General features: G+C 36.7%; 1 protein-coding gene across 2 annotated transcripts in view; it reads left to right on the plus strand.

Annotated features, from left to right (window-relative positions):
* The window catches only part of TBC1D8 (TBC1 domain family member 8), a 73924-nt gene that overhangs the window by 44106 nt on the left and 15522 nt on the right, over positions 1 to 14296 (plus strand). Inside the window, exons 6-9 of one of the 2 annotated variants that reach the window (XM_039355783.1) lie at positions 1232 to 1439; positions 1873 to 2067; positions 3795 to 3959; positions 8938 to 9088. In XM_039355783.1, the coding sequence (XP_039211717.1) occupies positions 1232 to 1439; positions 1873 to 2067; positions 3795 to 3959; positions 8938 to 9088 (719 nt within the window). Of the gene's footprint in view, positions 1 to 1231; positions 1440 to 1872; positions 2068 to 3791; positions 3960 to 8937; positions 9089 to 14296 lie in introns of both variants that reach the window. The other variant, XM_039355782.1, reaches the window with a different exon arrangement.

A 14296-nucleotide genomic window follows, 5' to 3' on the forward strand; every position in this document is an offset into this window, starting at 1 on the left:
TTAAAGCAGCTGGCCTATTCTCAGGGCTGAATAGTCCTGGGAAAAAATTATGGCTCCATTAAGATATTTTAGACCATTTTGCATTCCAAATATTTAAAAATTCACTTTTTGGAGAGTGAATCTGAGTTACTGCACAGTTCTGACATCTGTGATCTTTTATATATACATTAAGTATAGGTGCATCATTTTTTAAAAAAATTGTGCACATATATTTTAAAAATTTGATGGTTTACATCTATTTGTATTTTGTCAAAAGGACCTCTTCAAATTGGAGAGTTTATTACTAGTTTATCTATTTTGGATGCAATGAACAATATCGTGCTGAATCAATTACAGTCTTATTCATGGCCGATTTTCCAGTGGAATATATGTATCATTAAACTAATGTTGTCTTCCTTTGAATGTTTGTTTGTTTTTTAATGAAATCAAACTTAGGATTCTTGGAAATCATAGATTGCTAGAAGTCAGTCCTTAGATTTTTCTAGCCCACGTATTACATTCTTTAATAGAGCAGTAGGAACAACTTTGTGTTTATTTTTAAGAAAAACAATATTTGAGAAGCCTACATATCATGAAACAAATAATCTAACTTCAGTAACAAACTATTTATAGACGTCTTTTGGTACTATGTTGTTTCTAAGGGTTGGGGAAAATATTTCAGATTGGCTTGGTTACAACTGCAGTGAGCAAGAATCTTACAAAGGCATGCATACTACCCACTAACTTGCTCATGCTGAATCCTTGCCAGAGTTGATTACATATCTAAAACTGTTGTCAGTTACATTCTAAAATAACAAAAAAGAGAATATTTAACCACTTTTATCCACCTCATTAGAAACCTTGGGCTATACAGGCTAAAACCAACCTTCTTCCATGATAGGTGTATAATTCCTGTTTTTCTGTTAATTATTTTCAAAAGGTATATAGGAAAGTTGTTAGCAACAAGGAATCTAGTTGTTTAACATAGTAACATTCTATTTCCTGATGTGTCGCCATAGTCAAAGATGGGTAGACAGCACTTAAATTCAGCAGTGGAGACTGACCTTTAAATAAATCGTTTTAACAGACTTGTGATGCAGGGTTTCTTCAAATAACATGATTAAATTTGAAACCAACCACACAAGCATCTATTTTCTGTTTCTCTTGCATATATCTCTTCTACTCAGGAGATCCTATTGTATTAGAAAGGGCATTCAAATTGTCTGTAAATAACTATCTCCTTCTTTAATAGAGATTTGGAGACAAGGGCACAAAATGAGTACTTCAGAGCCTTTTTTAGGTTATCAAAGAAAGAGAGGCTGCATGAAATTGTGGATTGCTCTTTATGGACACCCTTCAGCCGTTGTCACACAGCTGGGAAGCTGTATGCTTCAGATGGTTATATTAGTTTTGCTAGTAAAGAAGATGGCTGCTGTAATATTCTTATTCCGTTTACTGAGGTTAGTATACCATATGCTGATATGCTTGGTTTTAAAATCTATTATGCCTTTGAAAGGATGGATCTGATCTATAACTTGAAATACTTTGACCAGAATTCCTAATTAAAATATTGTTGTGGGAGGGGGAAATTCTTAGAGGTATATCTATTTATCCCAATCAATGTAATAAATCATTTCACAATTACTTAAATTAATGTGATTTCCAAATCAAAAATAATAACTACCATGAACATGAAACATTGTTGCTAAAATGTTAATATCAGTTGTGATTTATTGATTCATTATAAAAACGTAACAAATTCAGTTCAGACTGCAGATTACAGTCTTAAATAATCCTTGCATTTGCATTTCTAGAATGAAACAGCAACTATTGATATTAACATATCAATATCAAACCTTTTTCCTCACTTTTGTGGATAACTTTTGTTCACAGGTCGCTAGTATCGAGAAGATGGAAGACACAAGTCTTCTACCCAATCCCATCATTATCAGTGTAAAAAGCAAAACAGCTTTTCAGTTCATTGAATTGAAAGAGAGGGATACTCTGGTAGAAAATCTATGCTTGAGACTGAAACAAGTGAAGACAAATAACCTTGTGCTCCAGAATGCTTTGAAAAGCAAAGATATGGTACTTCCTGTTCAGCTTATTCTATATTTGGCTCATTGATAAAAACTTAGTAAAGTAAAAAAACTGGTAGTTGTTGTAGTTGTAGTTATAATAGTAATAGAAATATATTGTAGCATTGTTGCTTTAAAATAGGGGTAATATACCACAATTTAAAGTTGCTGACTTTCCAGATATAGTATTCCAAGTGGGATCAGAGAAGAATTTGCAAGATGATTCCATCCTTTATTTATTTCCAGCTCATGAACCAAAGTATTACCCTTAGACTATATTCAGAATAATAGTTGATGGTAAAGCTCTACATTTGCTCATATTGATAGAATTCGCATGTCACGTAAAAGGCTTTTTGGTTTTGTTCTTACATGATTATGGACATAGCTCTTATGGTTTAAGCCAGGGATAGGCAACCCAAAACACTCAAAGAGCCACTTGGACCCGTTTCCCACCAAAAACAAAACACCGGGAGCCGCAAAACCCTTTTGATATCTAAAATGAAGATAACACTGCATATATCCTTTTTTACCTTTATTATAGGTGTGTGCGCGCGCGCGTGTGTGTGTGTATGTATGTATGTGTGTACACACACACACACACACACACACACACTAAAAAAAAGTAAAAATATGACTCTTGGGAATATCCACACTATTAAAACAATGATCACCAAGACAATGCTTTAAGAGAATAAAATTACATACACACACAGGTTAAAAAAAGGATATATGCAGTGTTATCTTCATTTTAGATGTCAAAAGGGTCTCTCTCTCTCTCTCTGTCTCTCTCTCTCTCTCCCTCTCTATCTGCCCTTGGTCTGCCACTCCTCTTCCCTCTCTCTCTCTCTCTCTCTCTCTCTCTCTCTCTCTCTCTCTCTCTCTCTCTCCCTGCCTCCCTCTCTCTTTCTCTCTCTCTCTTTCTCCCCTCCCTCCTATCTGCTGCTCACCTGGCAAGCTTCAAGCTATTGTCCAACAAGATCAGGGGTAAGCAACCTCGTCTCTTTCATGACTCATGGACTTCAACTCCCAGAATTCCTGAGTCAGCCTACCTGGGCTAGCTAGCTCTCTCCTGCCCTTCCTGCTTCCTGCAGAGACGCAGCAAAGGGAGGAGCTCCGCCCAGAAAGCTTTTCAGCTCCTCGGAGAACACTGTGAGTACACTCTCTTTTACACATACACACACACAAAAACACAAACACACAGAGAGAGAGAGAGAGAGAGAGAGAGAGAGAGAGAGAGAGAGAAGCAGGGAAGCGCAATTGCCTCTCTCTGTCTCTATCTCTCTCTGCAAAGGCAGAGGAGGCTGGGAGCCAGAGGGGAAGGCTCAAAGAGCCGCATGCGGCTCCGGAGCCGCAGGTTGCCGACCTGTGGTTTAAGCAAACAATATCTTAATGTGATTCAGTAATTACATTATGTTGATTCAGTATTGCACTGAATCAATATATATATAATTGTAATATTCTCTAAAATCGAGAACACTGCAGTTATTGAAAGTATTTATTTGAGAATTACACCCAAAAAGATAGCAGAGTAGACTTATAAAAAAAATCTATGTCTACTGTTTGTTCATTTTATGCAAAGATTACATCCAATTAATGTGAACGTTATCCTTCAGTATCTGTATAATTCTTGTCATATTGCAAAAAATATGTTGATAACTATATTAGTAGCCTTCAATTGGATCTAGATTGTTTGGTGTGATATAAAATTGTCTGTTATTTTTCATATTTACGCAGCAGAACTCTCATGTATTACATGCTGACTATGAATTGGCGGGATTTGGAACAGCTTCTCGGAGTAACGAGAAGTGTGAAAATGACAGAAACAGAAGACACTTGCCGAATACAGAAGCTCTGAGTTCAGCATTTCACCCTTCTGGAATGGATGGCCTTGAGTTCAGAATGGTATGTTGGAAGATTTTTGGAAGCTCATCATGAAGATATTTGTCAGTTACAGCTAATGCTTGTTATCATATTTACTAATTCAAGATGGGCAATGAATAATATTTATATGTTACTTATATGTAAGGGTGTAGGTCTATACATATGTTGTATATAGTATGTTTTAAATATGTTATGTATGTGTACACTTTGAGAGGAAGCAACTAAATTTCATTTTTAATGTGTGCCATTGTACCCACAGTAAAAAAAGACAATAAAGGTGATCTATCTATCTATCTATCTATCTATCTATCTATCTATCTATCTATCTATCTATCTATCTATCTATCTAACATTATTCTATCACATTGAATAGTTTCTGGTATCATGCAATTCTTCTTTTCCCCCCAAAAAAGAGTTAAAAGATTTTCCTATTTGTTTCCTTTTCCTCTATCTTTCATTCTGCATCTGCAAATTGGAGTAAATATAAGAACATGCTTTAGATATTATTCAGAAGAGCTATTTCAAAATATATGTGAGTGGTATTATATCATTAAGACAGAACCTTTAAAACCTGAACTCTAAGAGGTGTTTGATTAGCATTCTCATGTGTTCTAGAGCAGGTCTTCAGAACTTTTAAACATTGACAGTCAAACAGAATATTTTGTCCCTTAACAAGAAACAATATTTGCATTACAGCGTATTTTGAATTATATGGAATAGTGTTTGCCAGAATGAATTCTATGTCCTACTATGTCTTCCCCTGTGTAGCTTTATTTTTTTTTTATTAAAATGATGAAATGAAAAGAATATTCATATTAATGCTTACTGTAGTCACATTAGTGACTAAGCAATAAAGGAAAAAACTCAACTATCTTATAGTAATAAGATGAATTAAATATATCCTCCATTACTAGTTTGTTTGTTTATATGTATACACACACACATACACAAATCACCGTCATTTTAGCCATTGTTTATGCACTGCAGGATGAAAGCCTCTTCTACATGTTTCCAACAAATATGGTCCTGAGCTTTCTTTTGCCAATTGGGCCTGCAATACTTGCTGATATTGTTGATTCATCTTGTTCGTGGATGCTTTTTATCAAGTGGGATCCATTATACGACTGCTTTGGTCCATCAGCCATCAGTTCCTCTTGCTATATGACTAGTCCATTTCCATTTCCATTCTTTTGCTCTCTTGATGATATCATATACTTTTGTTTGTTCTCTAATCCATGTGCAGGTCTTTCTATCTTGTCTTGTAATGCTGAGCATGTATCTTTCCAAGGCTGTTTGTGCCACTCATAGCTTTTGTATCGATTGTGATATTATTTGTGAGGTGTTCATGTTTCACCAGCATATGTTAGAGCCGGTAGTACACACTGATTGAAAACTTTTCTTTTCAGGCATCGGGGGAGGTTCTTGAAAATTATGCCTACCAATCATATTTAACACGCAGTTCAGTTTCTTTTATTGTATCACCTTCCATTGAGATATATTGGCAATACATTGGCAAAGGTATATGTAGTGGTCTACTACATCTAGTTTTTCTCCAGATATATAAAAAAAATCTTTCATTAGTGAATTTATTAAACATAACCTGGCTCTTTTTCATGTTTATTTGTAAGCCAAATGGTTCTCCTGCTTTGTACAGCCCTTGTATGTGTCTTTGTTTTTGGGTCTTTGAGAAGAGAATAACATCATCTGCAAATCTTAAGTGATTTAAATAGGCACCATTGATTTTTATTCCATCTTTTGCCCAGTCTAGTTTGCAAAATACTTCTTCAAGGCAGGCTGAGAAAAGGATAGGTGATATTGTATCACCTCGTAGTACACCTCGTTCTATGTTGATTTACACTTTAAGATCATTGAGGCAAATTGTCACCATTGTTTTTTCATATATTGATTGTAGTAAGTTTATGTAAGCAGTGTCTATGCCTTGGCTGAACAATGCATTAATTATTGCTTGCTGGAATATTAAATCAAATGCCATTTTGTAGTCAATGAAAGCCATGCACAGAGGCACAGTGTACTCATTGTGCCTTTCAGTGACTTGCTGAACAACCTGGATGTGATCCATTGTGCTGTAGCCACTTCTGAACCCTGTCTGCTCCTTTGGCTGTGAATCATTTAACATTCTCAATATTCCTTTTGCTATTATCTTGGTGAAAACCTTGTAGATGGCTGAAAGAAGGCTTCTTTCTTTCTTTAAATCATCTTGGGCTCCTTTCTTGTGTATAAGAATCATTTCAGCATTTTTCCATTAGTTGGGTATTTTTTCTCCTCTGAGGCATCTCAAGTATAGTTTTGCTAGTATCTTGTGTAAACTGTAACCATCAGCTTTCAGCATTTCAACCATAACACAGTTATTTCCTAAAGCTTTATCTTTTTCATTGATTTTATAATACTTGGTACTTCCTCCACTAGGATATCTGGCATTTCCTCTTTTATGAGTGTTGTTACTTTTGAGTGATCTTGATCTTTGTAGAGTAGAATTTTCCAATTATTTCTAAAATTTCCTGTCTTGTTCTACACACAGAGCCATCTTCGCATTTTAATGCAAAAACTTGCTTGTATTTATAAGCTTGCATTTTGCTCTATTAATCCCTTTGTTTTCTTCAATTGCTTTTTTCACAAGCTTCATGTTAAACTGACGTTTATTCTTGAATACGTATTCTTATTGTCTTGCAAAATTCAATGTACTCCAGTTTATTAGTGAAATTCTGATATTCTTCATTTTGCGTCATTTTTTATTAAATTAATAGCTTCATCAGAGATTTTTGACTGAAAAACACTTTGTACAGTCAAAAATACACACATATATAAATACACACACACAAACACACACACATATACCTATGAATAAATGCCTACATAGTATTTACTCAGTTGTTACATTTATCATTAAATATAAACCATAGTGTATCATTCTCTCATTTTTAGAACATAGAATTTTCAAAAATAAAAAGCAAACTCATATCCTGGATCCATTAATTGAGATAAAGATAAGAGATCAATTGATAATACATGCTCCCAATCATTTATTGTTATTAAGAGTTTTGTAATTCATGTAATCCCCGAGTTACAAGTGTTAACTTAATGCTTGTTCGAAGTTACATAATCAGAGCCCCCTAGTGTTATGAGCAAGTCCCAAAATTACGACTATTGCAGCATCACGGAAGTCATTCGTCCTTATGAGTGACTTCAGTGGCACTGCAACATTCACCCTATTCCCTCCCCACTCCTCACAACTGCTTCCCCCTCCCTTCCTGCTGCACTGGACTCACTTACCTTCCCAAAATCCTCTCTGCCACGGTTTCTTTCCCTTTGAGGAAATGCTTTTCGCACCAAGAATGGAATTTTCTGGATTCTGTGATCTCACGTGAGTGTTTGAAGTTGCACCAAATCACGGACCTCAGAAACTTTCATTCTCTATATGAGAAAGATGCCTGTCTTCTGCTCCTGCCCCCAGCTCCTTTCTGCCTGAAGGCAGGCCTGAAGCCTTTAACTGAGGGAGGAGGCCAGGCCCCTCGCACTTGCATCCAACCCACCGGAGCTCGCCGCACTGGGAGAGAAAGTGACCCCATCCCCGGAGCCTCGGAGGCCTCCTCCAAGCTCCCCGGAATGGAGGCTGGGGAGGCTTCTGCATACTTTCAGAGTTGGATCCAGCCCTTGGAGGACTGCTTCAAGCTGCTGCTGCCCAGAACACAGCTTCCAGAGGTTGGATCCAGGCCTCGGAGGGGTCCTCCAAGCCCTTTGCGCCCAGAACAGAGATTGGGGGGGGGTGTTCTGCATGCCTCCGGAAGTTGAATCTAGGCCTCGGAGGGGTCCTCCAAGCTGCTGCCCCCCCCAGTCTCCGTTCTGGGCGCAAATGGCTTGGAGGACCTCTCTGAGGCCTGGATCCAACCTCTAGAAGGTCTGTTCCAGGCGGCAGCAGCTTGGAGCAGTCCTCCAAGGACTGGATCCAATCTCCAGAACATGCAGACCTCCCCCCATCTTTGTTCCGGGGACAGCGGCCACGTGGCTCCAGATTACGGAAGCAGTAGGCAGATACCCCAAACAGCGTGAGAATTCACGCACCCATTCAGGATCAGTGCCTGAACTCTTATGATATTATGGCACCCATGGGCTTCCATCCACTTTTCTGTCCCTCAAAAGCAGGAACTCCGGCAGAGAGGAGACAGATCTTTTCAAGGTAAGTGAGTCTGGCATGGCAAGAAGGGAGGCGGAAGCATGAGGTATCTTAGTGGGTCAGGGACGCCTTGGGGGTCTGTTCCATCACTTGGCCCCCCATGGCCTTCCCCACCTCAAGATACCTCATGTGCACTTAACGAGCCACATGTGTTTTAACAAGCAAGGGAGTGATCTCATTCGAGGTAAGAGATTCACTCTGAGTTTTCGAGTTACGAATGGAATGTGCAGGCTCCATTACACTCATAACTCGAGGACTACCTATACTCTTAATGATTGTAATTTGCTGTTAATTACAGCAATATTGTATTGCATGAACAGTATTATCTTTGTAAAAATTAATACATTTTCCTCCAGTCAAGCTCATGTTGAAAAAAATGGAGTGATTTCATTGAGTTTTGTCAGCTATGTCTCATGTAAAATGATATGGGCTTTTTTTCAGTCTTTCTAAATGACAGCCACATTTTACATGCCATTCTATTATAACTTTATAGGATTTAATCCATTTCCTTTTTTTCATACTTTCTTCTGTATTAAACAAAACTGTTTCTTAGAATGAGAAGTTATTCCCATCAAGGCGCCTTCTAATAAAGGGTTTAATACAGTGGTTCCCAACCTTTTCTATCCTCCGCACCCCTAGAACACTTCTGATATATTCTCGCACTCCTTACAAAAGTTTGAAATAATGGCAACGAATTATGCATATACGCTATAATTTTGAAAACCCAAGTTTTCGCACCCCCTGGAATATCATCTTGCCCCCCCCTGGTTGGGAACCCTTGGTTTAATATATATCCTTTGCTTTTAGTCTAGAGAGCAAATAAAAGAGAGACTGTGGGATGACCATTTTGCTGAGTATGGCCGAACTGTTTGTATGTTTCGAACAGAGAAAATTAGGAAACTGGTTGCTATGGGAATCCCAGAATCATTACGAGGCAAACTATGGCTCATTTTCTCAGGTGAGAATTCAGTAATTTCACTTCTCCCCCAAATATGTTATTTCATCATATGAGAAAGGGAGAACAGAAGGTGATGTCCATTTTTCTATGCTAGTTAGGAGAATAGGATCAAGAGGAAGAAGGAATTGAGAATCTATTGCATAAAGAGATTACATTTCAGCAAAAGAGAATTCTAATTTTTTTGTTGACTTAGTAGTATGTAAAAATTTAAATGTCAGTTATTTCTTTTATGTACCAATGAAGGAGAATCTTTGTAGCTCAGGTTGAAATCTTGGTGCTCTCTGAGCTTGCTTCTTTTCTTGCAGACGTTTCATTACCCTAACTAGGTAACATCATCAGTGCTAGTAAAGAGTGCTGTTTGCTGTCATTTTATATTCTGGTGTCTCCCTGTCTGGGTGGATGGGGGCAGTCTTAGGGATTCTTTGGTTGGGCTGTTTGCTAATGGCTCTTTGGCAATTTCTTTTCTTTTTTTTTGTAATTTTTTTTTTATTTTCAATTTTTCATTACATTCATAAAGAGTACTTCAGATAAAGAATAGAATAAGTATATACACACAACTTTCGGTATTGCTCACCCATTTCCCCCGAAACCGCATCCACCCTCTAACCTCTTCTCTCACTTCCCTCTTTCCATCTTCTTCCTCACTCTCCCCCTCTCCTCCTTCTCCTCAACCTTCCTACTTACTTCTCCCTCCTATCCTCTCACTCCGGATGCAGTCCAGGGGAAATGCCCGAGCAATTCCTCTCTCCAAATTGAAACATCAATATTATATACAATAAAACTATTTCTATTTATCTGACCTATTTAACCTCCAACCATCCTCCCCCCACCCCCCTCCCCCCACCCCGACTTCCCAGAGCCAAGTACAGGGTTATACAAACATATTAAACATAATCTAATTATACAATGACCAAAATCATACTAACCCTTAACTCTCTTCAAACTTTAACATCATAATTTTATAAACAAATCCATTACTCATAAAATAAATGAAACTTTGTAGTTCCATATTTCTTCTGAACATATTCTATCCATCTTCTCCATACAATAACATATCTCTCTTGTGAATGATTCTTTAAATAAGCAGTAATTTTAGCCATTTCTGCTAAATTAGAAACCTTAAATACCCATTCTTCTAAAGAAGGCAGAGAGTCTTTCTTCCAATATTGACCCACCAATAATCTTGCTGCTGTTATTAAATTCAACATTAAAATAGTTTCTTTAGCATCAAAATCCACAAAAATACCCAAAAGAAATAATTGGGGAGTAAACTTAATCTTCCTTTTAAAAACCTTTTGAATGTTCCACCAAATCATAATCCAAAAGGCTTTAATATTTAGGGCTTCCGGTGGCTGCGCCGTGCCGATGGCGGCTTTCTGACAGCCATCTGTCACAGGAAAGTGTAAAAGCCGGCAAGACAGCGTCGATCAGCTGTTTTGTGGCTTGAAACCTTCCTCCCAGGCGAAGGGAGGAAGGTGAGCTTTCTCCCGGATAGAAGTAGAGCCTTACCAATCTCCCAGAGATTTTTTCTTGGGAGATGAAGAGTGAGAGCTCCTTTGGAGTCTGGGTGTGCTCCGCTTCCTTGGACGCCTTTGTTCTCCGGCGGGAGAACGAAGCTAGACACTGCCTCCACTGCTGCTGCTTAAATGGAAACTGTAAGCTAATTTAAAAGCAGACGGAGCGGTCAGGAAGATAAGAATTGGATGATTTTATTTTAAACTTAACTCGTGAGAATTAACATCTTCTCCTGCTATACTTTAACAAACTGTCAGAGTGAAGAAATATGGCGGAGGAGTCCTGCTTCTTTGTTACTTTCTTTGTTTGAGAACTTTCACTTTCTACTTTCCATTTACTAATTTCAGCTGGCAACAAAGTTTCAACAACGCAATAGATTTGGTTTATTTAAAGAGAACTCTTCTTTTTTAAAGGGGAAATTGCTTTTTTTCTCCCTTATTCCTATTTTATTACTTTTTAAATTTTTTTTTCCGTTTTAAAAAATGGCTTCGAAATGTCCTGGACCTTTTTCTCTTCCTAAAACTTCAATTTCTTCTCCAGTAACTCAGACTGTACAACAACTTAAACCTTCCCCATCTTCTCCTCCACGTCAGGCAATTACACTTAAGGATTTACAAGATGCTTTGGATAAGACTGTACAAAAAACAGCAGAGCTCTTGGCGCAAAAAAATAATGAGTTGAGGGAAGATATTGTGTTTGCACTCCAGGGGCTTGCTAATCTTGTAGAAAAGATTGATGACCGTGTGGATGAGGTGGTTGGTAATGTTGAAATATTATAAGGCAGAGTTGAAAAAATAGAAGATAATGTGGATGTTGCATAGAATGAAATTATAATGTCACAATATAGAGAAATGGAGTATGCTTTGAGAATAAGAGGCTTGAAGGAAAATGTTCAGGAGAATTTGAAAGAAGAAATTGCAGCAGAACTGGCTTCTATTTTGGAATGTGATCCTGAAGGAATGTTGAGAGATATAGAAAAGATCTTCAGAGTCAATTCATGGGTTGCAAAGCAGAAAATTACCAAGAGATGTGGTTGTTTATTTTGCTAGAAGATCACTTCGTAATGAAATTATACAGGCTTTCTATAAGCAAAGATTTCAGATTGCAGCTCAAGATGTGATAATTTTAAAGGAAATACCTTCAAAAATCCTTAGAAAAAGAAAAGACTTTGCTTTTTTGGCTGAAGAACTTAAGAAACGACAAATTCAATTTAGATGGGATATACCTGTGGGGATAGTGGTGACCTATGTTGGCACACGATATTGTCTTAATACAATTTCAAAAGCAAGAGATTTCTATGTTACTGTTTTAAAAGGAGGTCTACCACCATCTCCAAGATCAAAAAAGGATGAGAGCAAGGCAGAAGCACAGTTGGCTGTAGGTTTAATGCCACTTTTGGGAGAAGAATTATTGGTTGAACCTATGCAACAGAGTTTGCAAATAAGGGAAGACCCAAGGGACAGAGAATTACACGTGCTGCTCATAAACGTAGAGAAAGAAAACAACAACAACAACAACAACAACAAAAGGTAGATGATGGAGTTTCACTACAGTCTACTTTGGAGCCAGTGGGAGGAGCAAGGCCAAAGAGGTCATCGACTGCAAATTTAGAGGTTTTGTTCCAAAGGCTTCAACCTGCCAAGAATGGCAAAGCTTCTAACCTGGAATGTTAATGGCCTTAATTCACCACAGAAAAGAAGGAAAGTCTTTCATTATTTGAAACAACACAGAAATGATATTATTTGTTTACAAGAGACTCATATTATTTCTAAAGATCAAAAATATTTGTTTAACCCCCGGCTGGGGGTACACTTCATAGCTCCTGCTTTGCAGAAAAAAGGAGGTGTAGTTATTTATGTGAGAAAGGAGCTTTCACCGAAACTAATTGATTTTGATCCACAAGGCAGATATGTCATTATTGATTTATTAATAAATGATAAGAGAACTCTTCTTGTTGGATTATATGCTCCCAATCAACAACAAAAATATTTCTACAAGATGATTCACCAGAAATTAATTTCTTTGGATTACAAGTCAGTTATTATGATGGGAGATTGGAATGGTGTTTTAGATTCAAGTAAAGATAAGAAAGGTTCTTCTAAAGTTTCTAATCATGCAAGACTTCCTAAAGCTTTTTTTGATTTAAAGGATGATTTGGAACTTAGAGACATTTGGAGAGAACGGAACATTCAGGAAAAAGATTTTACCTTTTTCTCAGATAGGCACCAATCTTATTCTAGAATTAACTTTTTTTTAGTTACTAATGATTTCTTTTCTAGGGTGAAGAATATCAAGATATTTCCTGGAATATTTTCCTAGTCCTGTATGGTTGGAAATTTTGCTGGAAGAAGGGACTAGAAGGTCTTGGAAGTTGAATGAGAATTTATTTAGATATGAAGAGAATATACAGAGATGTAGAGGTTACTTAAAGGAATTTTTTGCTTGGAACATGAATAAGGGTACCTCGATGCCAATGGTATGGGATTCTAGTAAAGCATATATGAGAGGGATTTTGATTTCTATGAATAATGCTCATAGACGTAAACAGATTCAGAAACGTAAAGAGTTGGAAGATGAGATTAAATGTAAGGAAAATATTTTAATATCAAACCCAATGGATAATAACTTAAAGGTTTCTATAACTCTGCTTAAGGAGCAATTTAATATGTTAATAGTGGATCAGATGGCAACTAATTTGAGGTATGTGAAACAATACATTTTGTAATGCAAATAAACCTGGTAGATGGTTGGCTTATCAATTACGCAAGAAATAGAAATCAAGGACTATAGATAAAATAATTTATAAAGGTAAAGAAGTGTATCAACAAAATTTGATTAAAAAGACTTTTTTAGATTTTTATTCAAAGTTATACGCTAGTGAAACTATACAAATTTCAGACAGAAAAATATTTACAGGAAGCACATTTTCCTAGACTTAACGGATTGACCAACGTGATGGGATTAATGGTTTAATTACTTCTGAAGAGATTATTTCTGCAATTAAACAATTGAAGGTTGGCAAGACTCCAGGTACTGATGGACTAACAGCAATTTATTATAAGATGCTATCTGAAGAAATGATAGAACCATTAAAGGAACTTTTCAATAATATTTTGTTGGGAGCAGAGCTACCTCCATCTTGGAGAAGGGCTTTTATATCATTGATTTCAAAGGAAGACCAGGATCTGTCCCAATCTAGAAATTATAGGCCTATAAATACAGATTATAAGATTTTTGCAAAGATACTGGCAAATAGATTAATGCAGGTTTTGAAACAATTGATTCATATTGACCAATCTGGATTTATAATGGGAAGATATATGAAATATAATGTAAGACAAATTGTTAATTTAATAGAGTATTTGGATAAGAACAACCAAATCCCTGCTGCTTTAATATTTATAGATGCTGAGAAAGCTTTTGATCAATTAGATTGGAAATTTTTATTGAAAGTCGTAGAGGAAATGAACTTTGGAGACAAATTTTTGTGTGCTCTCAAGGCCATATATCAGCAACAATCAGCACAAATTATAATTAATGGGGGATTAACAGATGTATTTAAAATAGAAAAAGGTACGAGACAGGGTTGTCCCTTATCCCCCTTGCTATTTGTATTAACAATTGAGATTTTACTTATTAAAATTCGAGATTCATCTAGATTAAAAGGAATAAAAATAAGTAAGATTGATTATA

The sequence above is a fragment of the Crotalus tigris genome, unplaced genomic scaffold (genome assembly GCF_016545835.1).
Source record: "Crotalus tigris isolate CLP2741 ecotype Arizona unplaced genomic scaffold, ASM1654583v1 scf7180000018759.1681925, whole genome shotgun sequence".
NCBI classification, from domain to species: domain Eukaryota; kingdom Metazoa; phylum Chordata; class Lepidosauria; order Squamata; family Viperidae; genus Crotalus; species Crotalus tigris.